Source organism: Cervus canadensis, chromosome 6 (assembly GCF_019320065.1).
Source record: "Cervus canadensis isolate Bull #8, Minnesota chromosome 6, ASM1932006v1, whole genome shotgun sequence".
Lineage (NCBI taxonomy): Eukaryota > Metazoa > Chordata > Mammalia > Artiodactyla > Cervidae > Cervus > Cervus canadensis.
In genome coordinates this window covers 6,696,626-6,721,787 of record NC_057391.1, presented here as the reverse complement: position 1 = coordinate 6,721,787, position 25,162 = coordinate 6,696,626, and the positions used below count along the sequence as shown (strand labels likewise).

General features: G+C 42.6%; 1 protein-coding gene across 1 annotated transcript in view; it reads right to left on the bottom strand.

Moving 5' to 3' along the window:
* Window positions 1-25,162, bottom strand: part of SV2C (synaptic vesicle glycoprotein 2C) — a 209,617-nt gene that overhangs the window by 150,429 nt on the left and 34,026 nt on the right. Inside the window, exon 2 of the mRNA XM_043470698.1 lies at window positions 12,375-13,054. Coding sequence (XP_043326633.1) covers window positions 12,375-12,954 — 580 coding nt within the window. The 5' untranslated portion in view covers window positions 12,955-13,054. The remainder of the gene's footprint in view (window positions 1-12,374; window positions 13,055-25,162) is intronic.

Below are 25,162 nucleotides of genomic sequence, written 5' to 3'. Positions count from 1 at the left end.
TTGCTTTGTGACCCTGAGAAAATGTGATCTGTGATCACACACGGTGTAAGACGTGCAGCAGGAATCTGCAGGGGCCACCCTCACAGAACTGTTCACCACATCTCTGCCAAGGGCCCTATACGATAAACATAGTATGCTCGGGGCAGAGAAGGGCAGCAAACAAGAGGCTCCTTGACTCATCCAGCAGGAATCCAGTGGACAGATTTGTGGTGTGCAGTCTTAGAGGATCCTTTGGCTGAGTCAGTTCACTCCTAGGGATGGTCAATAGGTAGCTGCCTCTCCCCCTCTGCCCAGCTGCTCTGAGCAAGCCTCTACCATTTCATCACTGATTTTTGACTGCTTAAATGGGAACAGTAAAGTTCACTTTACTGTTAAATCTAGAGGTACCAGTAAGTGACACAGTTTTCAATCTGGAAATATAAATAAAATGAGAGAGCAGCAAGCTAACCCAGTCTGCTCCTGGTTGGCCAATTTATCTCCTATAGACATTCCAGATATGATTATTGGCATGAGCTGATGCAGAAGTACTGGATAATGGCTACAAATTCACAATTATTTCCTTGCAGAAGATGAGTAATGTTTTTTCAGCTGCTCTAGTCTATAGTATAATTATGTTATTAGCAGTATTATCCAAAACAAATAGACCACAGTACCTTATGAACAATTTTTAAACACTGATTTGTTTCCTTCTCTTTTAAAACATACATTAAAATTCCATTTAGCAATTAATCTGACATCTGTTCTTTCTACTCTCCAGAATATTTTCTCTCTGCCACAGCCAACATCCTTGGTCAGTTATGACCACCTACTCCATTCTGAAACCCCTCCTGCCCTGGGCCTCCAGGTAAGAGGCTTTTCCTATCTATCAAACCATTTATTTGATGCCTTTTCTCCTCTCCCCTCCTAAGCACTCATGAAAAGTCTGCGCTAGCCCCTCTCTTCTTCATGCTCACCCCCTCCAACACATACTCCTTTCCTGTATGCTCTGCATCTCTGTTCAGAGATGTCTTCATTGCCCAACTCTAGGGCCAGTTTCTGCGTCAAGCCCCAGAACCTACTTCCAAATGCCTTCTTTTACAGTTTCTCCTCCGCAGCCTAGTTGGCATTTCAAAGTTGACGAAACTTCACTGGGTCCCGCTCACCTGCCAGACTCTGTGCTATGGGTAGTCTGTGAACTAGACACTCAGTTCTTGTACTTATAGTACAGATAACTAAATTCATCTTCTTTCCCGCACATGGGCTCCCCTCAACCTCCCCAACAACCCTAGAGCTCCAATTTGTTTAAAGCATCGCTTCAAACACAGCGCCTGGGCATGAAGCCTCAGTACCACATGACATTCCCTTTCCCCGCTCCCACGGCTGGTGGGCTATAAAGGGTCAGAAATCCTCTTGAAAAGGCCCTCTCCCCTCTGGTCTCTCTGCCAGCACCCACAGGCGGGCTCTCGACATGTACTGACTGCACAGTCCAAGTGCGTCTCAGCCACTCTTCAACTGACTCCTCAGTCCAAACACCCAGTCTCCTAAAGCAGAGTTTGCACCAGGTCACTTCTCTGCTCACGTGTCCCCGGTCCCCCCAGCTCCCCCCACACCAAATAAACTCCTGGAAACCTCTTCATGGACAGATAGGTCTCCAGCCACCTTCCCAAACGCTCCCCACTGTGTATGTTCCACTTCAACAAAACTGAACGTTTAATTTCCGATGCTCAGTCCAAGGTCTCCATGCCTCTGTGCCTTTGTTCAGCCTGTGCTCCCTCCCAGAGACAGTCTTTTTCCACTTGCATCTCTGTGAGCCCAAATTCTACCCACCATTCCAAGCCTGGCTCCGATACGACAGTCTCCTTAAGACTCTTCCCTATCCACGCCTCCCTCAAACAGGATTCATCTCTCAGTCCTCTGCTTCCTGTATCATTTTGATGTCTTGTGCCCTGGGTTTTGTCTGGTTGATCTTCATGTCTGCCATGATAGAGGGCACGGTGCAACATCTTGGGAGGATCTAACACATGATGGATAAGCCCCTGCGCGTGCTCTTTCTGGGTGAGAACTGCTAAATTTTGAAAGGGAGCATTCCACAAAGACATCTCTAATCTGTTAATTAGAAAAACAAAGAGAGAATGAAATAGACAGACAGAGGGCTCTGAGAAGCCAGCCGCCTCACATATACAATCTGCCTCCACTCCGGCATCTATGTTTATGGATGAACTGACTCCCACAGCAGGATTCTTTTCATCCCTGTTAGCAGTCTGGCTCACTCTTTCAGCTTTCAATCAGTTCTTCTGACATAGCAGTATTTTTAATATTTTTGACTTAACTAGACTCTGCTGAGAGAACTAAGCTACTCTCAGAAAAACTATTAAATTTTCTGTACATAAGAGGGGGAAAAAATCTGCAGTCACATTATAAATTAATCACCATGACTCTGGCACTGAGAAACTATTTCTACGAGACAGAGTCACGCTGTGCCCTGCACATCTGGTCCGTTCTGGGATGCGGAGCTGCAAACGCGGTTAGGGACTGTCATGCCCCACACCATGCAGGAGAAAGACAAGCCTAAAGAAGCCAAATACCCATCTCAGTGGGGAAAAAAAAGCTGTGCATCCTTCAGCTATCGATAAGACATTTACTTTTTTGGGGGAAAAAAAAAAACTTTCTTTCAAAAATGGCACATAAAGCTTCCTCGTCCACGGATGTTACTGTTTACTCATGAATAAGGAAATCAGTCCCATTTCCATTTACCCCCTCCATTGTTTGAAATCTTGATGTCATTTACAACCTTTGTTATCACAGCTGTTGGGAATGCTGCTGCTTCTTGGTTGGGGGTGTCTAGGACACAGCTACTCAATGTGGAGTTTGGAACTAACACTGATGCCAGCATCACCTGGGAGCCTGTAAAAGTATCTCAGACCCCGCTCCATATCTGCTCAAGCACAACCTGCCTCCTCTGGTGACCTGTCTGCATTTTTATATCTGAGAAGCAGTGGTCAAGATCATGGTGTTTCTTCATGTGGTCCAAGAATAACTTGAGGGGCTTAAAAAACATATACGGTTTCCAAGGGTCATCCCCTAGCACTGACTCCGAAAGTCTGGGATCAGATATAATTTTGGCTAAGTGAGATAATGAAATTAATATGACATATATGATGCCTGACAAACAGAAGGGAAAGAGCAAACTCTAAGCCCGCCTGTTATCACTACTACCGGTAAGGTTGTCAGAATCAGCAGATAAAACCACTTGGTGCTCCAGGTAAATTTGTGAACAGATAACTGATAAATATAAGTATATACCAAATATACCACCCTTATGGCTGAAAGTGAAGAAGAACTAAAGAGCCTCTCGATGAAAGTGAAAGAGAAGAGTGAAAAAGTTGGCTTAAAGCTCAATATTCAGAAGACAAAGATCAAGGGATCCGGTCCCATCACTTCATAGCAAATAGATGGGGAAACAGTGGAAACAGTGGCTGACTTTATTTTTTGGGGCTCCAAAATCACTGCAGATGGTGAGTGCAGCCATGAAATTAAAAGACGCTTACTCCTTGGGAGAAAAGTTATGACCAACCTAGACAGCATATTAAAAAGCAGAGATATCACTTTGCCAACAAAGGTCTGTCTAGTCAAGGCTATGGTTTTTCCAGTGGTCATGTATGGGTGTGAGAGTTGGACTATAAAGAAAGCTGAGCGCCAAAGAATTGATGCTTTTGAACTGTGGTGTTGGAGAAGACTCTTGAGAGTCCCTTGGACTGCAAGGAGATCCAACCAGTCCATCCTAAAGGAAACCAGTCCTGAATATTCATTGGAAGGACTGATGCTGAAGCTGAAACTCTAATACTTAGGCCACCTGATGAGCAGCACTGACTCATTTGAAAAGACCCTGATGCTGGGAAAGATTGAAGGCAGGAGGAGAAGGGGACGACAGAGGATGAGATGGTTGGATGGCATCACCGACTTGATGGACATGAGTTTGAGTAAGCTCTGAGAGTTGGTGATGGACAGGGAGGCCTGGCGTGCTGCAGTCCATGGGGTCACAAAGAGTCAGACACGACTGACTGAACTGAACTGATACCAAATACTGCCTGATACCAAATACTAAAATATTATTCCTTCGTTATTTATCGCAAATTTAAATTTATCTGGCCATTTTGTATTTTCTCCAGTAATCCTAACTATCCCTGACTTTGGAATACCTGGGGCAGAGAAGTTAGTGGTAGATAAGTGGAAAAATAGATTAGGCTCAGATTGTGGAGAGCTTAAATGGCATTCTAAGGAGTTTGAATCAACCTGTACTCAACATTTTTGAGCAGGGACATGGCATAACCCAAGTGCTCCATCCTGTACTCCCAGGAATGAGGAAGACAAAGTCAAGTGGGCTGCTGGGGCAAGAATCTCCAGCTCAAAGTTTCTTTAGGAAGGGAGACCAGAAGGTCACAGTCATGTCCAGTGACGAAGTCACAAAGAACAAAAAAGTTAAAATTTCAAAATCTTAAATTTAATTCTAAACTCTTAAATTATTTATTTATACCCCACTTGACCCATAAAAATAATTTAAACTAGCTACTTGACTTTTCTTTTTGAAGGAATAGCTGGCACACAGCTGAGCCCTAGCCTTCTTTACAGAGAGATTTTTGTAATCAGAGAAAAAAAAAAATCTAGTAACACATCAAAAAAGCCAAACTTCCAATGTCCTTCCAGTGCCTACTCTGCCAGAACCCAGAACTTTGCATCTGGATATCCCAAAATACTTAGTACAAAGCCTGTTATAAAATCAATCAGTGTTCCCACTCACAATCCATTTGCTCTTATTTAACACACAATTCTTTTTTCTAATTGAAACATAAATAATTTACAATGATGTGTTCATTTCAACTATAATAACAAAGTGACTTCAGTTGTGTAGTAAAGTAATTTAGAATCTTTTCCAGATACTTTTTTTTGACCATGTTGTGTGACTTGTGGGATCTTAGTTCCCCTTTGTTGTTGTTCAGTTGCTCGGACATGTCTGACTCTTTGGGACCCCATGGACTGCAGCATGCCAGGTTTCCCTGTCCTTCACCATCTCCCAGAGCTTGCTCAAACTCACGTCCATTGAGTTGGTAACGCCATCCAACCATCTCATCCTCTGTCATCCCCTTCTCCTCCTGCCTTCAATGTTTCCCAGCATCAGGGTCTTTTCAAATAAGTCAGTTCTTCGCATCAGGTGGCCAGAGTATTGGAGCTTCAGTATCAGTCCTTCCAGTGAATAGTCAGGACTGGTTTCTTTTAGGATTGACTGATTTGAACTTCTTGCAGTCCAAGGATTCTCAAGAGTCTTCTCCAACACCACAGATCAAAAGCATCAATTCTTCGGCGCTCAGCTTTCTTTATAGTCCAACTCACACCATACATGACCACTGGAGAAACCATAGCTTTGACTACATGGACCTTTGTTGGCAAAGTAATGTCTCTGCTTTTTAATACACTATCTAGGTTTGTCAGGGCTTTTCAAACTAGTGATCAAACCAGGGCCTTCTGCAAAGAAAGCGTAGTCTTAACCACCAGACTACAAGGGAAGTCCTGTGGATTCTTTTTCATTATAGTTATTACAAGATTCTGAATACAGTTCCTCATGCTACACAGTCAGTCCTTGCTGTTTAGCTATTTTTTATACAATAGTGAGTGTCTGTTAATCCAAAACTCCAATTTACCTCTCTCTGCTCCCCTCACTATTCCCTCTGATAACACTGTTTGCTTTTAACGTCTGTGACTGTTTTGTAAATAAGTTCATATGTATAATATTTTTAAAGATTCCACATATAAGTGATATCCTATGATATTTGTCTTTCTCTGACTTACTTTAGGATTTCTTTTCATTACTTTTCCTCTCATGATCTTAAAGGCCAATAAGAAATCTCAAAGTGTAAGGTAAGAATGTCAATTTGCAAATATGTAGGTTGGGAATATTTACATCAGTGATTTATCAGACTAATTCTTCAAGATGAATGTAATCACTTACTATATTCTGAAGCTTTCTGCAGGAAACTTAGGTCCTATAGAAGTTCTTGTTATGGAAGAATATTCGCGACATTAGATTTCCCATGAAAACATGGTATTTAAAATTCGAATCTACAAGTCTGTATTACGTGTATATGTCTTGAACCAGATATTAGATGATTAACAGTCTCAACGCCTTATTTAAACCAAAGTGCACAGTTAACAAATTCCCTAATCTGGTAACACTTCACCGAGTTCTTCAGTGCCTTCCTGGTGAGTCCCAGACTGCATCAGGATATGTAAAGCCAGTGGGTCAGAATCCCCACCCAGGAGTAATCTAGGACATAGGAATACAGGTGTTCAGCTGCAAGAATCAGCCTTCAGGTTCAAAGCTATATTGTGAGCAATCACCCAGGGACCTTCTGGGCATTTACTATCACACTTTCATAGTCCAGAATGTACTTACTGGTGAATTTCACGAATGTAACACAGAGTTTCTCTTTTCTCCTGTCCTGTGGACTCTTTGGATGGAGGAATCTTTTCAGGCTACTTGGTCCAACTCCATTTGGATGCCAGAAACCTCTCTTTTCCCAGAAGGATGTGAAAGACCAGAATGAATAAGACCCAGGAACATAATGGCAATGAAATATTGAGTCTTCTTCTCCAATTTGGCAATAATGAATCCAAATAAGATTTTGCTAGTGTTGGTGGACAGGATATTCTCTAGGAATCAATAAGTATTTAATTCCAATTAGAATCACTATGACAGCGAGAGGTTAAACAGAGCCAGAAGGCACACCCACAGCAGAGCTCAAACCTCCCTCTAAGACAGAGGACAGTGGCATTGGGCAGGCCGCAGAGCTGCTGATCCTGAAAGCCGCATGCACACTTTTAGGGTACAAAGCTAAGGGTCTTAAATTTAGAGCACACCAGATGCCAAATGATCAAGCTCTTGGAATAAAGTTCAAAGAGAAAAACTCTGCATCACTCTTTGTTATCAGCCTGGATATCCTGGTCCCCCTGGCAGCACTGGGCAAGGATGACACAGGCCCTGAAACGATGCCCAGCACACAGGAAGTCACTACTCTCTGCCTGCAGGCCAGTGGCAAACAACAGTCAGTGGGACTGAAAAAGGGACCCTCAGAAACCTGAAGCTGTTTTGTTCTTTCCCCCAAAATACAAGCATCCAGACATAAAGCGGCTTTAGAAATCTCAGCAGAATTCTTCTTCTTTTGTTAATAGCAAAAGGAAAAAGGAACAAATGGAGGGATGGAGAAAGAAATTAGGTATGTGTTCAGGTCATATTCATCCAGCTCAGGCTTTAAGGAAACTATTCTTTCTATAAGTGGTTAAAAAAATGAGAGAAAGAGAATCCTGTGTGTTCCAAGGAATTCTACACCATCCAAATAAAAACTATAGATATAGAGGTTAAAGAGATGCTTAAGGCTTCCCAGGGCTTCCTAGGTGATTCAGTGGTAAAGAATTCGCCTGCCAATGCAGGAGATAAAGGTTTAATCCTTGGGTCGGGAAGATCCCCTAGAGAAGGAAACGGAGCCCACTCCAGTATTTTTGCTTGGAGAAACCCACATACAGAGGAGCCTGGTGGGCCACAGTCCATGGAGTTGCAAAGACAACTTAACAACTAAACAACAACAATCTGGCTTTGGCCCGGCTACACTATCAAAACTCGTGCTCTGAAAATCACCAAGGCATGTGGAAATTAAGTGTTACAGTTGATAAAAGATAGAAGAAACCTATAGAGGATGTTCAATTATCACTTAGTGCAGGCTGAGTTCTCAAGGATGTCTTGGTTTAGAATATATTGTCTTCTATCTGTTTTGTACTCGTCAACACTTGGCCACGATAATGTTTTAGAACCTAAAACTTACTCCACTCTACCACCCCCAGCCAGAAAGCAGGGGGCCCAACAATGGTGAGGCTCCCCACTTCACCAGATGGGTCTTCAGAGGAGACAGAAGAGTCCAGATGAAGGGGAGCCGGCGAGGCGCTTGCTGGGCTGTGACGGGCGAGAGCGGGAAGGCGGCTGAGCCTGGTCATGCTGTGGGTCTGAAACCGGCCACGTCCCTCCCTGCCTGGAGGCTTTCTTAGAACCCAAACTGGTCCTCAGCAGCTCTTGGGCAGGAGGTAAGATGCAGTCGGAGGGGCTCCCTGCCCATCCACCGTGAGACGCAGCCCTGTGAGGGGAGTGCTGGGTGCCTGGGGCCCTGGGCCAGGGGCTGGGAAGCTGGAGGGCGTGCTGTCGCTTCACTGCATACGCGGGCTCGTCCCTTCAAACGAACGTCTTAGCCTGACATAGAGCTGAAGAACCGTTAGTATCTGGTTCTTCTGGGCCAAGATCTTCAAGGCCCAGACCCGAGGGGTCCATTTCAACCTTTACAAGACTCTTCTGTACCTACGAAGGAAGCACATCCCTTCCTCCTTCGAGCAACTTCCAGACCTGCCCCCTCTCTCGGATGCTCCTTCTCAGTCCCCTCCGTGACGTCTTCCTCACCGCCAGTCCCACAAACAGTCTTCGGCAGGAAACCCCCTCTCCCTGGTTAAGGCCTCGGGCAGCTTCACCTTAAATGAGGTGGTTCTCAAAATCAGCGCTTCAGGTCAAATGGTGGTAGGAACCCATCAGGTGCTCCTCCTTGGATGCCTCCCCCCAAATCTCAAAGTGATCGGTCTAAAACTAAACTGGGCTTCCCTGGTGGTCCCATGGCTGAGAACGTGCCTGCCAGGGCAGGGGACGCAGGTTCGATCCCCAGTCTGGGAGGAGCCCACAGGCTGTGGAGCGATGGTGCTCTCGGGCCAAGGGCTGCACCTCCTGAAGCCTGAGCTTGGTGACAGAAGCCACCCCAATGGGAAGCACGCGCACCGCAACTAGAGAGGAGCCCCCTGTTCACTGCAGCTAGAGAAAGCCCAGAGCAATGAGCACCCGGCACAACCAAAAATTAATAAATAAATCTTTAAAAAAATAAAATAGAAAAACAAACCTTCTTTCTCCTTAATGCTAAAACCTATCATCGGCCCGACCTAACCTGATGAATTGCCTTCCTTCCACTAACTGTCCTGTGCCTTTTATTCCAAATGACCAGTGACCCAACCCTTGCCGACTCTACCTCTGGACCAGCTCTCCAGTCCATGTCTTCCTTCCACTGCCTGAGTCAGTTCCATTCCCCTCACAGGGTCACCCTGCCTGAAGTCTCTTTATTTACATCTCTCTTCTGGCTATTTACACTCCTCTTCTGGTTATACACTTCTCTTCTTGGACTGCAAGGAGATCCAACCAGTCAATCCTAGAGGAAATCAGTCCTGAATATTCATCGGAAGGACTGATGCTGAAGTTCCAATACTTTGGCCACCTGATGCGAAATGCAACTCATTAGAAAAGACCCTGATCCTGGGAAAGATTGAAGGCGGGAGGAGAAGGGGACGACAGAGGATGAGATGGTTGGACGGCATCATCAACTCGATGGACATGAGTTTGAGTCAGCTCTGGGAGATGGCGACGTACAGGGAAGCCTGACGTGCTGCAGTCCATGGGGTCGCAAAGAGTCGGACACGACCGAGCAACTGAAAAACAAAAGGGAAGCCTGACGTGCTACAGTCCATGGGGTCCCAGAGAGCTGGACACGACCGAGTGACTGAACGACAACTTCTGGCTATGGATACTTGTTTCTTTGACTTGGTGGTGCACAGACATTTGTCATCTCTATGCTAGACTGACTTCTTCGGATACACAAACCTTGTTCTGTTTTTGCTATTTGTCCTATGTTCCCATGTGGCAACATCATGCTTTGCACATAATAAATACTCAATAAATAGACTTTGGCAATAGAAAATGAATTTTCTTAAAATGACGGTACTTATTCCCCCAAACAGCAGCTCATTAGATTAACATCTTCTCGGCTAACAACACTATGTATGCACACACACTGTACACACATGCACACAAGGGATGCCCTTAACTATCTGAAGTCAACCCTCTGGCAAACACAAAGATAGGAGTTCTCCCCTGAATAATTCAAACATAAATTGGTTAATATTCTTCACTCCCAGTTTTCCTTGAGTGAAATGACACAATGCTTAGTGGCAAATGAGAAACAATTTTGCAAATCTTTCTCCTCCCAAAGGCCACCAAACATGGGTCCTGCATCTTCCTGTCTTGCATTTTGATCCCATTGCTATGACTTAGTGTGGTAATTATATTACAAAGCTATTATTTGCTGAAATGAAAATGGCAAAACAATTTACATGCTTGTCTAAAGAAAGACTGCGTTAGAATGCAATTGTCAGTAAAATTACAACAGCAAAATAACTGAAAGGTGAAGTCTGGAAGGTGCAGTTGTGAACCCATTATAAGGTTTCTGTGGGGGGACTCACAGCATGGAGTGAAAGCATACACTCCTGGGGATACATTTTTAATTCACAAAAGCAGGCACCGTTTATGGGGAGATGAAAACATCTGTGTTCCAATAGCTCCCCAGCATTATCTACACTTGTGAACGCCACCTGGGGGTGTGTGACATCGTCACAGTTTATGGGTTTATGGGGCAGACCGATAAGAGCACCATGTGGGCTACTGAGCCTCCCTTCAGCACCAAAAAGATAAAAGAGAAGCTCAGCTTCGATTTTTCTGCTTCCAATATAAAAGCGAGGGTCATAACATGAAAAGTCTATATTCAAGCCTGAAAGCATTAAATATTTGTGTATTAAAATAGATGTGTTTCTAAGGATCTGTTTTCTTAAAATATTCTGCTGATGTATTCCGTTAGCAAAATCTTGATAAATATTTTAATGCCCGGTAGGTAGATTTACTCACCAAAGAAAAAAAAATAAAATAAAATTAGAGTGCTATCTATGAAACAGATACGCTGAAATGATGGATTTGATGACTTTGGACCTTCCTCCGACCCCTATTCTGCGTTTTGATGGGTGAACACACAGATGAGTCCACCAACAAGGCCCATGCAATCTACACCCCTGTGCTCTCCCCTTCACCCCCTCCCAGGCTGCACCTATGGGTCTACCTCTGCCAGTTGAGCCATTAAAGGAACAAATGAGTACGTCAGACACAGAAATACAAGTATCACGTTATATCACTACATGTGGAATCTAAAAAAGTGATGCAAATGAACTTATTTACAAACCAGAAACGGACTCACAGACACAGAAGACAAACATATGGTTGCCAAAAGAGACAGGAGAAAGAAGGGATAAGTTAGGAGTTTATATTATATTATATATAATAATATATATTAATTTAATTATTATATATATTATATATTATATACTATATTCTATGCTATAAATTAGGAGTTACTACTAAACCACAAAAAGACCTGTATAATTTCGTTTTTCAAACTTTAGTTTTAAAGTCTATTGGAAACAGAGACACCAAGTATTCTTACTCTTTCACAGACTCTGAAACACATAAACGTTTAATATGCACATAAATGTGTTCTCTGAGCAGAAGGGGTTTGAAAGGTCTCATGATTTAATGTACCACACGTCTGATGTGGCCCTTAAGTTTTGGGGATAGTCTGCTGTGGGCATGCTTCTTGGCCTTCTTACTTTTCCTCCCACAGGGAAGGTTAAATACAGCTTTGTAACAATATGAATAAACCTTGAATGCCATAGTACCTTTAAAACAAAAGTCAAATTTGCTCTCTAGATACTTTATAGCAAGGTCATATGGTTTTAATACATGTAATTTAAACATTAATATGATTTGAAATTGATTTTAAGTCCTATGAGGAAAGGAAGCCTTTTCATTGTAGGCACAAAAGTACAAATTTAGCAAAAGAAAAAGTCATCTAAAGAAAATTCTATAAATAAGGGTAATTGAAAAAAACCAACAGACAAACATAGACATAGATTATAGAAAAAAAAGAAAATTTGCAGGGTCCCAAAAGTGTTTAAACCACAGTATTACACATAAAATTTGGAATTTGAAATCACATTTATCAGAGTTTTGAAGAATTAACCTCTATATTTAGAAAAATGTCAGGTAAGTTTCACATAATAGCTTTATTAACTTCCAAGGGCATGTCTTTTGAAGTTAATTAAGGAGAACCTAATGCAACATTTATAACAGTGTAAGTTAAAAATATATTGCTCTAACTTACCTTGAAATGCATAAAAATAAAAGTGGGATAGATGGATGGATAGATAGGCAGCTAGGTGATAAAGAAAATACAGTAAATGTTAACTATAGAATCTAAGTTAGAAATAGGTAGAAATATATGGGTATCACTGCACCATTCTTTTGATTCCTTTCCATGTTTTAAATTGTTCAAGTGTTGGGAACAAATGCAGGCCTCCATATGGAAAGTATGCATTCTATTTGTTAACTGCCCTCAACAAACAGAGCAGTTTCAGAGTGTGTCTCTCTGCCAGGATGCACTCACCTAGCCACCCGGATCCCGAATTTGGTATGCACAGGTCTGTCTCAGCGCTTGGCAGCACGAAGCCGACGACAAACACCTCCACGCCGTCCGCCATCAGGGCCATGCCCAGGACAAAGAACAGGGCCCACTGAAAGCGGCCATGCCCGCACTCCTGGATTATCAGCTCATACTGCTGGGCAAGCTCCTCCTCGTCAGCCTTCCTCTCAGACTCCAGCTCCTGGCGGTCCTTATACTCATCACCCTTGGGCTGCCCTACTGACACGATGCTGTCCTTCCCTTGGTTCATGTTGGGGATGCCCTGATACTCCCCTTCGTAGATTTCATCATCTTCATCGTGACCCTCAGTAGCTTCACTGGAGCCTTCATCATCATTGGCCTCTCCATTATAGGTTTCCACTGGCGGATAAACCTCATCGTCCTCTTCCTCGTCTTGGAATCGACTGTAGGACCTCTGGGTGTATTCATCCTGGGCCCGGTCCACTGCTTGATTCACCTTTTTTACAGTCTGTTTCTTCACCTCTCTGGCAATGTCCTTGGCACCCTTCACCAGTGAAGTCCTATCCTTATATGAGTCTTCCATCTTATCTCAACTGATGGCCAGTGAGAAGGTGGGAATGTTTCACAGACTCTGGTCAGTGGTCAGTCCCAACAGCATCATCCACTTTGAGTTCAGAATGGAACTGCAAAAGAAGAAAACCCGCAGAAGATATTTATTATTTGTTTTGATGCCTTTTCCACCATCTATTTCTTGGTCTCTTTTCACTGAACCCACAGATTAACATACAGAATTAGCCTTTCCTTTCTTTTGAGCACACTGTTTGCTGGTTCTCTACTCAAGTGCCATCAGAACTTGGAGTATTTAGGGTTTTGCTATTACTATTACTGTTTTGTTTTTAAGGAACTCTGTCTCCTGGGTAACTCTGCATATAATGCACAAGAATTCCCCTGAAAATACAATGAAATATCTTGCACCTTTATAAGTACACCCAACATATTCTGAAAGTGCTAGAAAGACTCTGAGAAAAGTAATATTGCTTGCAGATATATACATATTCTGCAAAGGCAAACCCAGAATAATAAAAGAATCCAGTCTGACCTCATTTCCTCACAATGAGAAAAATGAAAACAAAAAGTGCAAGCAAGTATCCCTACATATAATGCTATCAAATCACATACAGGCACATCTCATTTTACTGTTCTTTGCTTTACTGCACTTTGCAGATACTGCATTTTCAACAGATTGAAGGTCTGTGATAACCCTCAGTCAAGCAAATCTATTGGCACCATTTTTGCAACAACATTTGCTCATTTTGTTTCTCTGTTACATTCTGGAAATTTTTGTAATACTTCAAACTTATAAATTATTATTATATTTGTTATATGAGCTGTGACCAGTGATCTTTGATGTTATTACCATGACTTGCTAAAAGCTCAAGTGATAGCATTTTCAGCAACAAAGTATTTTTAATTAAGGTATTTACATTATTTTTTTAAGATATAATGCTATACCACAGCTAATCAATTACAGTATAATATAAACATAAATTTACATGCACTGGGAAACCAAAAAATTTGAGTGACTTGCTTTATTGCAATATTCACTTTACTGTGGTGGTCTGGAACCAAACCCATAATATCTCTGAGTTATGCCTACAAATATTTATAAAACATGCTTCCCCTCTACCTTTTTTGTATCTCCTTTCAATAAATGTAACAGAGACTCACATGGCACCCAAAAGAGACAATGAGCATTTCCCCCGAGTATGGCAGTCATATCTGTAGGAAATTGGCAGGGTTTGTCAAATGACTTCACACACACTTTGATAGTCATTGAACTAGAACACGTGGATTGTCCAGTAGGGATGTGCCATTTCAGGATCCACCCCCAGGCCAGCAGGGACAGGTAAGCCAAATGTGGTATCCCTTCCCAACATGCCCTGTAAGAACCACAGGCTTTGTCCCCACCGTCTTCATCTCTAGACACGGTCTCACACACGCGGGTGCACACACTCCCTCCTGCCTTGTCCAACTGCAGTTATCTGCTTCCTTGGACACCAGAGTCAGCAGCCTCCCCTGACCCATCACTGGGTTTCTTTTCTCACAGACAGCCCCTCTGTCTTGGCTCATTACACCCAGGCTGACTTCTTTCACTTGTCTGCTGAGCTGTCCCCTTTGGTGGCCAATATCAGGCCCACCGTCTACAGAAATGATATGAAAGTGAAAGTCATTCTCCTGCATCATTAATTTGCCAAGCCCCGCGCTGCAGCAGCTCTCTGAACACTGATTTATAGAACGGTCATTTTTACTTTGTTCTTTTGCATCCAGTGTGAAACACTTGGTAAGTGGCTATTACAAACACACATTTAAACTACTCATCCAGACATGACAAACAAACTTAGCAAAAAAGACAAAAAGATGCTTATTTATCAATGAATTGGGCATCATTGCTACCAGATACCTACAAATGGCTAGTAGGCAAAACAGAAGCACGGCTCTGCTCAGGCCTGTGTCTTGGAAGATGAAAAAATGAAATGAACATAAAAATATGATTATAAGGCTTTTTTCTTTTTTTGCCAAATGTATTCGTGAAGGATGTTCCTGTTTGTTCTCCCTTATCTTTGGGTTTTTTTTTTTTTTGGAGAGCTGAGAGGTGGGGGAGGGAGAGATGGAAGGATCCACAAGAGAGCAAGATGCAAAGGGAGTGGGAAAAGAGGCTGAGGATGGAGCGCTCTGACACTGAAGGAGGAGGCAGGGAAAAGAGAGAAGGGAGAACAATGATAAATGATGCTGGCAATGGAGAAATGTTTCCTACTATTAAAGCATCTCACACAATAAGTAAAGCCAACTGGTCTACCATCCAGAAACAGATGATTGTATCAGACACAGCACATCAGCTGCTTCCTGGGCACAACAGCACCAAAAATACCATTAAAGGAAAAGAGTGGTGAGTGTGAAAGCAGAGTCCAAGCCCCTGTAACATGCTACCGTGAACAGCCTGCCTGTTAGTAATGGGAAGCTTCTACAATTGCTGCTTCTAATACAGTAATTCCCTGGTGGCTCAGATGGTAAAGCGTCTGCCCGCAATGCAGGAGATCCGGTTCGATTCGCGGGTTGGGAAGATCCCCTGGAGAAGGAAATGGCAACCCACTCCAGTTCTCTTGCCTAGAAAATTCTATGGATGGAGGGGCCTGGTGGGCTACAGTCCATGGAGTCGCACGACTGAGCAACTTTTCACTTCACTTTCACAATGTGACTAAATGAAATCAACTCTGAATATTCATTGGAAGGACTGATGCTGAAGCTGATGCTCCAATACTTCGGTCACCAAAGATTGATGGCAAAAGGAGAAAGGGGTGGCAGAGGATGAGATGGTTAGACAGCATCACTGACTCAATGTACATGAATGTGAGCAAACTTTAAGAGACAGTGAAGGACAGAGGAGACCGGCATGCTGCGTGCCGTCCATGGGGTTGCAGAGTTGGACACGACTGAACAACTGAACAATAACAACAATAATGCATTACTCCAAACTAACACATATTTTAATTAATGATTAATGTCAGAAAGAAAGGAAATATTTTATATTCATAACCACCCACACTATAAGCAGAGTTGATTGTAAACAACTAGATACATCTTTCTGTTTCATATGTCTGAAAATGGTGATTCTCAAAAAAGCTTAAAATCATTTTTATTGAGGTATAATTTACATTCAATAAAATGCTCTATTTTTATGCATTTTAAAAGAATATAGTCCAAGAGAGTTGACTGTACACCATGTACTTTATGTTTATTCTGGCAAGAAATGTTTGTTGAAAGGCTTATTCAGCATGGGTTTCAACCCTCTGTCCTTTATATTAAGTCTACAAAAAAAGATCAGCATCCTGAGTTCCAGAGTTTGGTGGCTTGGAGCCAGGCTCTGGAGACAGCAGAAAGATCAGGAGATGGACATAGCCATGTAGAAGCTCTACGTATTGTGTAAAAACATCCACATTGCTACTTTATATAGCCTAGCCTTGTGAAATAGTAATGATCTTTGAAGGTAACCAGCATTAAAACGCACAATCCCCTATCTGCAGTGAGACAGCATTCTGAAAAGAAGATTTTGGGAAAGAGAAGAACACATTTTGAGCTAAGGAATAGATACTGACCCATCATCCCAGCCTGTCCAAATTTTTGACAGCAGACTCTAGTTACTTAAGGATGCCTCTTCCTCTCCAAACATCTGCACTTATGTGTATATTCCCACTCCTCAAGGGGCAGGTCAAAGGCCACCTCTCTCACGAAGGTTTTCCTTTTATTTTTTGCTTAAACTATCACAGATTCCCAGTTCAGCATGGCCAGTTTCCTCCTGACACGCTATCTTGTCTTCCTTCATGGTTACCCATGGATGCTGAAGCTGAAGCTCCGACACTTTGCTCCCTGATGAGAAGAGCTGACTCATTAGAAAAGGCCCCGATGCTGGGAAAGATTGAAGGCAGAAGGAGACAGGGACAACAGAGGATGAGATGGTTGGACGGCATCACCGACTCAATGGACATGAGTTTGAGTAAGCTCCGGGAGTTGGTGAAGGGCAGGGAAGCCTGGCGTGCATGGGGTCACAAAGAATCGGACACGACTAAGCGACTGAACAACAACAACAATGAATGCCATGGTCTTCCCTACTGGAGTGTCAGCTCCTTGAAAAGAGGAACCCGGTAAACTAAAACACTATAAAGCAGCATTAATAAATGAGGACACAAGCACCATAAGAGGGCCAGATCTCTGATTTCCCACTTCATGAGAGTTGTCTGTGTTAGCATCGCCCCAGAGTGCAAGTGGATCACGTGGTTCTCCTAGGTGCTGTGAGAAGGAAAAGTTCTACAGCCAAATCAATTGGGAAATTGCTATTTCTGACTTCATATATTCTTTTCCAGGAGCGCCACAGTGCAAAGCTTGTTATAAAGAACTTTGTGTAAATGTGTTATCCAACTATTTCCCAAATCTTCCTAATAACAGAATGCCCCTACCCTCAAAATGACACCAAAAAAGCAGCCTTCATTATACACTATGAGAAATACTGTGTTAAGATAAATACCAAGATCCTTTAAAATTCTAATGTCTCTATTATGAAATATCATAAAACTCAGTAATTGGAGTTAATTGAGGGAAACAGGATAAAACCAGAAAGTCTATACTAAAATAACATTTTTAAAATGAAACAGTGTTTCTTTCAAGTTTATAAAAAACTGAAACTAAGTTTTCAAAAAGTAATCCTTGTGATTTTTAAATAGACTATCTACAAAAATAGAGTATTTAGCATACCTGCATATTTTTGAATAAGTCATCCAAAGAGCCAGAAAATTTTAAGTATGTTTAATATTCCTTTTACGCAATTTTGACACAATAAATTTGCTCTATGAGGAACAGCTCTCCTAAGCCAGGATAAATTCACCCCAACAGTTGTCTAAATCTCTTCAAATTCACAGTAGTGAAATCTAAAGACTTTAACCAAATAACAAACCTGCTTATGTACATGAACTTTTCTGAAGGTCCTAGACCTCTTGTTAGAAAGAATATTCTTGAGTCAAAGTGAGTAATACTCTCTTAAGAAAGTATCTGAATTTAATTTAATACAATAATATTCTTTCTGATTGCAAAACTAAAACACACAAGAAATAATTGGAAAATTCAGAAAAATGACAAAGAATAAAACAGTACGTATTTTTACAACCCAGAGATTCCTACTTTCAATCTTGAAGCCACGAAGACGCCTGAGCCTGTGATTAACTTAAATCTTATGATACACATACATTTGAAGCCCTTCTCAGACTACTCTATTAAGTCTAACTCTTCAGCTATGAATTTTCCCATTCACTGGGTTAGAATATCTTAAATAGTAATAGGACTTCATTACATATTTAGTAATTCTTGGCTGTGAATTCCTGTGAGCAGGAAACCCCCAAGAACATTCAAGGAAACTGTGAGGTCAAAATAATTTTCTTAACAATAGAAAGATGTTACTGAACTTTTTAACTCTCAGCTTTTCATGAGTATATAGTGTTATTTTCCAGAGGCAACAAGCTGTGTAATGACATCATTTCTCTGAAGGTTAACAGCTTGTGTACTTGTAGTTTCTTGTGTTTTAAAAGTTTCACAGTTTTATTAGTTTCTTAATATGGTAACTATCAATAGATACAACCTACAAAAATGAAAGTTCATGAGTCTTTAATAATTTTTAAGAGTGAACAAAGGGTCCCAAGGCCAGATCAACAACTCAGAGCTCTGGTTCTACAGGAATCCTCTCCTGCTTGGACCTGGGGTTGTGGAGGCTTCCCTTTAGACTTTGCTTGTCTGGTTTTTTCCTATAGGCTGTGGCTCAGATGATAAAGAATGTGCCTGCAACATGGGAGACCAGGTTTCGATCCCTGGGTTGGGAAGACCCTCTGGAAAAGGGAATGGCCACCCACTCCAATATTCTTGCCTGGAGAATTCCATGGACAGAGGAGTCTAGTGGGCTACAATCCATGCAGTCACAAAGAGTCAGACACAACTGAGCAACTAACACTTTCACTTTGAGCTTTGAGCCTGCCTCTCCTAGAGCCCCATCAGGCTCACAATGATAAGAACTAATTTTTCCATCAGTAGCTCAGCTCTAAATTTCCATATTTGCAGAGGTATGGAATAATGTGGTAATGTGCATCACTGTGGTAGATCTTACTGGGAATTCCTTAGGTTAAAGAGAGGGCCTAGTTTTGATGACATTTATATTTATCACATTGTCCTTCAGAGAGGTTGTGGCCATGTAATAAATTCTAAACACATGTAGGAAAGCTCCTATTTCTATTATTTTTGCCAAATTAGAGAAAACTGTGTTTTATCATTTTAAGTTGCATTTGATTACTAGTGAAATTAAACATCTCTTTCTTTGTGAAATCTTTATCCTTTGCCCATTTTTGTATTAAAGTTTAGAGTGAATTCAATGGTGGCCCCCAGAAAGATACAAAGAAGAACTGTACAAAAAAGATCTTCATGACCAAGAAAGCCACAATGGTGTGGTCATTTACCTAGAGTCAAACATCCTGGAGTGTGAAGTCAGGTGGGCCTTAGGGAGCATTACTACAAGCAAAGCTAGTGGAGATGATGGAATTTCAGCTGAGCTATTTCAAATCCTAAAAGATGATGCTGTTAAAGTGCTGCACTCAATATGTTAACAAATTTGGAAAACTCAGCAGTGGCCACAGGACTGGAAAAGGTCAGTTTCCACTTCAATCCCAAAGAAAAGCAATGCCAAAGAATGTTCAGATTGCCACACAATTGTGCTCATCTCACATGCTTGCAAGGTAATGCTCAAAATCCTTCAAGCTAGGCTTCAATAGTGTGTGAACCAAGAACTTTCAGATGTACAAGCTGGATTTAGAAAAGGCAGGGAAACCAGAGATGAAATTGCCAATATCCACTGGATCATAGAAAAAGCAAGGGAATTCCAGAAAAACATCTACTTTGCTTCACTGACTACACTAAAGCCTCTGACTGTGTGGATCACAGGCCTCTGCTGCTCACCAGGGGCGCAGAGCCTCCCAGACACAGCAGCAAGAGCAGTGGCCACAGGTGGGGACTAGCAAGGAGCGGACTCTGGAAGGGATGACGAGGGAGAGGTCGGGGACAAATCACCAAGGCTTTGAGACCACAGCGGGGACCTTAAGTTTTACTTTAAACGGGATGGGTTCAAAGTAGGAGATCTAGATGAATATAGCTTAATAAAACCCTGTTGGTTTAATTAAACACTGGAAATACTTTTTTTTTTTTTTTTTTACTGTATCTCATCAGCCCTACTCTTTCACATCTGCTATGATCTTTATTCTGACTACAGTCATTAGATCATGAATATGACAACTTCAAAATAAAAGCAGCATTTATTAGATGTCTTTGAAGACAGGTTTGAGGAAGGAGGAGGACAGCTGGAAGATAAGTTCCTCAGTACAGAGTCATCAAAGAGAAAAATTCAAGCTGTAGATGTTCCATGTGCGTTTTAAGTCGCTTCAGTCATGTCCGACTCTTTGCAACCCTTGGACTGTAGCCCACCAGGCTCCTCTGTCCATGGGGTTCTCTAGGCAAGAATACTGGAGTGGGTTGCCATGACCTTCTCCAGGGGATCTTCCCAACCCAGGGATCAAACCTGTGTCTCTCGTGTCTCCTGCACTAGCAGGCAGGCTCTTAAGCACCAGCACCACCTGGGCCTAACAACGACCTGTGACCATTTACCCTTCTCCTCCACGTTCAGTCCCTCATCAGACTCATCACAAAGCGAGACTAGTTTCAGTTTCCTCTGCTTGCCCATCACTGGAATTGGAAGAAGAAAAAAAAAATAGACCCAAGCAATTTATAAATAAGTCTAAAATTGCATGTTTAAAAATTGGCTATAGAGCCAGTCAAATACTAGTGTCAGGCAATTACTTAGACAAAAAGATGAATCACATAAGAGAATCACATACATCATCTCAGTGGAACAACACTGGGTCATTCCTAAAATCATACAGAAACTCCACAACATCTCTTGAGCAAATGGGTGTCCTAGGCAAATTAGAATGACCTAACTGATTAGATATAAACAGTCACCTTTTTTGTGAGTTAAACACACACCTGGGTTCCCTAATAGCTCAGTTGTAAAGAATCTGCCTGCAATGCAGGAGACCTGAGTTTGATTCCCGTGTTGGGAAGATCCCCTGGAGAAGGGAAAGGCTACCCATTCCAGTATTCTTGAGCTTCCCTGTGGCTCAACTGGTAAAGAATCTGCCCACAATGTGGGAGACCTGGGTTCGATCCCTGGGTTGGGAAGACCCCCTGGACAAGGGAAAGGCTACCCACTCCAGTATTCTGGCCTGGAGAATTCCATGGACTGTATAGTCCATGGGGTCGCAAAGAGTCAGACATGACTGAGCGACTTTCACTTTCACACTTGCACACTGGATTCTAACACCGCTTTTGCCACTTACCACCTTTTGTGACACTAAGCATGTTATCTGTGTTCTTGACTCCTCAGTTGCATTACCTGTAAGATGGGGAATAAAAATGCTCTTGGGGGGTATTAAACAAAATAACATCAAAAGGCAACACTTGGCACATGGTACCTTCTCGGTCACTGCTGATTTACTTGGAATTAAAGAAGAATAAAACAATGTCATCTATAATATAAGTCACTGTCCAGCAGGAAGAACGCTGGCAATTTCCTGTTTTGAAAGGAAAAATGACCATTCAATGAAGGTTGGCTGCGCTCTTCTCCAGCCAGGAGCATGGGCTGGGGAGTCATCAGGGCCAGCAACTCTTTCAGAAAAGACTCGCCCTGGGTGTTTGTGTCTGTTGCTAAGACACACGCCAAGGTTTTGCTGCAAGGCAAGCTCCAAAAAGAATGGCTGTCTTCCTGTCTCTTCTTGCCCTTTCTGAGCAAGTCAGGCAATGTGATGCGCATATTTGCAGTCTTAATACAATTCAAAAGCAAGCCGGCCTCATTCACAGGACACTGATAACAGCAAAACGCGCTCTCTTGGCCCTCAGCTAGCTCCCTTGGATGTCAGCAGGCTGGGGACAGACCCAGCCCACCCAGGCTTGCACCGTGGGCGCCTTAACGCCTGGAGATGACCTGTTTGCTCTTTCTGCCGCGCCCATGCTTTGCTTCATAAAGACTTCATTTTGCAAGGTTCCTTGGACTTGGTTACAACAGTGGCAGCCTTTGTTTACTTCAGCACCTCCCTCGGAGCACAGGCTGAAAGCCCCAGGGCATCACCCCAGGGACGCTGAACTCACTATTCCCGGGGCTTTCGGTCTCCAGAAGAGAGACCCCGGGGACCTCCTCACCGCTTCCACCCGTGCTCTGTGACACAAGGCAGGGACACTTTTGCAACCAGGTGTCTTTACAAAATTTTTTTTTACAAAAAACAAAACCTTATCAACCAGGTGTCTTGGTAGACAAGTCCCCACAGCATGATTCACGAAGCAAGAGGACTGGTCTGTTGACCGACTCAGGATTCCACGTTCGCCTCTTGGTACAAGGGACTGCTGCATGCTCAAGGCAGCCCCCGCAGAATGGGCACCCTTTTCTGTTTTCCAAAAAACATCCTCTTATGTGGTCACTGGGGAAAAGAGTTGCTCAATTAATTCGCACACAACATTATAAATAAGTGGCTAAGGAGGTCCTCTTTGAATTCCTTGGTTCAAGAAAATATGTAAATTGTGGAATTTGGGTGGATAAGTTAGATACTGGGGGAAAGGAGGAGTTCTTGATCTAATCCTCCCAAGTGGGCTAACTGAATTTTCAACCAGTGTATGAGAATAGACATGGGCCCAAAGCAATAGTCACAGGAAAAGTCAGAATTCATCCATCCACCCATCAGACCACTAGGTCTTTAAACAAAGAATCTGTGGTTTGGTTCGTCTCTTAATCTTGGTGCCCAAAGCAATCCTGGACACTCACTTGTTCACTGCAACCAATAGCTATTTCTCATGTGCTCAATAGAAGGGTCCAGACTCTCCCTCGACTCTGCATTCAGAAACGAAAGGCACAGCCCCTCACCATCAAGGAATACGGCCAAAAATCAAGCATATAATTGGCTTACAATGTGATAAAAGCTATGTGCTACCACATGGTATTATGATATTATGGGATAGATGTTTAGATAGAACTCAGGGTCTAAACTGAGTTAACCATGCAAAGATGGACAGTCACAGCATTCACAGACCAAGGACTTATCCAATCAAAGGCCATACTATGAACTCATTATATATGCTGAAATTAAAAAAAAAAAAAAAACACACAGAAAGATGTAGTGAGGGCCTTTTGTACACCTGCACCTGTGTGCAGAATACAGGTGCAGGTGTGCAAACCAAAATAACAAATAAACAAAAGTAAAAGCAAAAATGGATTTCCAGTACCTTCTCTGTCATGCCTCTAAGGCCAACAGTCAAATTCAACCCTGACCATACTTGTGCAAACTAAAATGTTTTGTTTCTCCCACTAGCCTTTTGAGGTCTCACCTCTTCGACACTGTTATCCACCACAGGTTAGCACAGGGAGGAAGGGATATGAGTACCTTCATGACTGACAGAAATACAAGGTCAACATCTGTTTATACACGTTTTCCAAAATGCATTCCAAGAGATATTAAAAAGTGTTCCTCAAAAAGAGATTTTATGGACGAGTAAGAGGAGGTTAGTCACTTCCCTCCACTGCCTGTTACCTGATTCCAGCCAAAATCCCATCACACCTGGACACTGCAATGGCTTCCTCGCCAGTATTCCTGGTTCTACCTTTGCCCTTTAGAGCTCTTCTCCACAGAGCAGCCAGAGAAATCCTTTCCAAACGTAGGGCAGGAATAGCACTTCCACACCAAGAGCCCCAAGGGCTTCCTCCTTATTTCCTTCATTTCTACACAGCCAGGCCTGCCTCCTCTCTGGGCTCATCTTCCATGTACTTCCTTCTCTCCACCCAGCCTGCTCCAACAAGCCAGGCTCTCTTCTGCCTCAGGGCCTTTGCACTTGCTAGTCTCTCCGCTTGGAATACTACAACCTCCCCACCCATCCTATCTCATCACAGATGTTGCCTCCATGTAGAGCTGCACATGTACTAACAGAGTGCCCCCACATTATCATGTTCTGACCTTTATGCTGTTCTTATTATCATCTATCACATCTAACAATGTACCATATATTTTTTATTTGCTTATTGTCTGGCTCTCCTCCAAAACGCTAATCTCCATGAGAAAAGGATCTTTTTCTGTTTTGTTCTGGCTCAATTCCCAGCATGTAGAAGAATGTCTGGCACGTTCCAAAATTATTTGTTAAATCAATGAACGGAACACTAAATGAAACAGAACTGAATTCCATTGTTGTTGTTTTTACAGACTTTCTCAGAGCCTTTCCTTGGCTGGCACACATGGTGTGCATTCTCCCTCCATTAAGAGGAAAGAGTATTTTCACATAAACTTGTCTGACCCTGCTGCCCCAAATGCTACAGAAGAACCATACTCCAAGACTAGTCTTGGGGAACCCTCTTCAGGGTTGAGATGCATCTGGAAAGAAAACATTTTTTTCTGGTGCTGCCGAAAGGAGAAGGCTCCCTCGAGAAAAACAGAGGGGACTTTTCTTGCTTTCAAATGCAATTTCCACAGCACAGAAGCAAGATGAACACCAAGGCTTCTCAGCAGGATTCCAAGAAAACAAATTAATTTCCGTGTCTCTTGGCCTAATCTTGGGAAGGCAAATTAGTCTGATGCTCTGCTGTTCACACAGCCTATGTGGTCAGTGGAAAGATGCTTGCCTTTGTCTTCTAGCCTCCATCAGCGGCGATGGAATCTAATTATAACAGTCCCACAGGCCACACTTCAAATGGAGCTACAATGCTGGAAATATTCAAGGTGAAGGGAGGTCGGCAAAACACATTTCCTTTCTAGAAGACTGCCTCGCTTTACCCTCTCTCACCCTCACTCATGTAATTCACAGGTAGCGATTTTAAGTCTTCAACGTTTTTAAATTTTAAATTAAAACCAAAAATTTTTGGCTGTGCTGCACAGCATGTGGGATGTTAAGTTCCCCAACAGGGATGGAACACACACCCCTGTATCAGAAGCTTGAAGTCTTAACCCCTGGACCACCGGGAAAGTCCAAGTCCTCAGCATTCAATCATCACCTTTGCTCTAGTCATAAGGAATCATATGTGATTCTTTTAAGAAAAAGAGGTCTAAATTCTTAACAACAGGGCTAGATAGAAAAAAGAGAGAGAGAGAGTGTCAGTTGAAAGAACGTATCATTTAAAG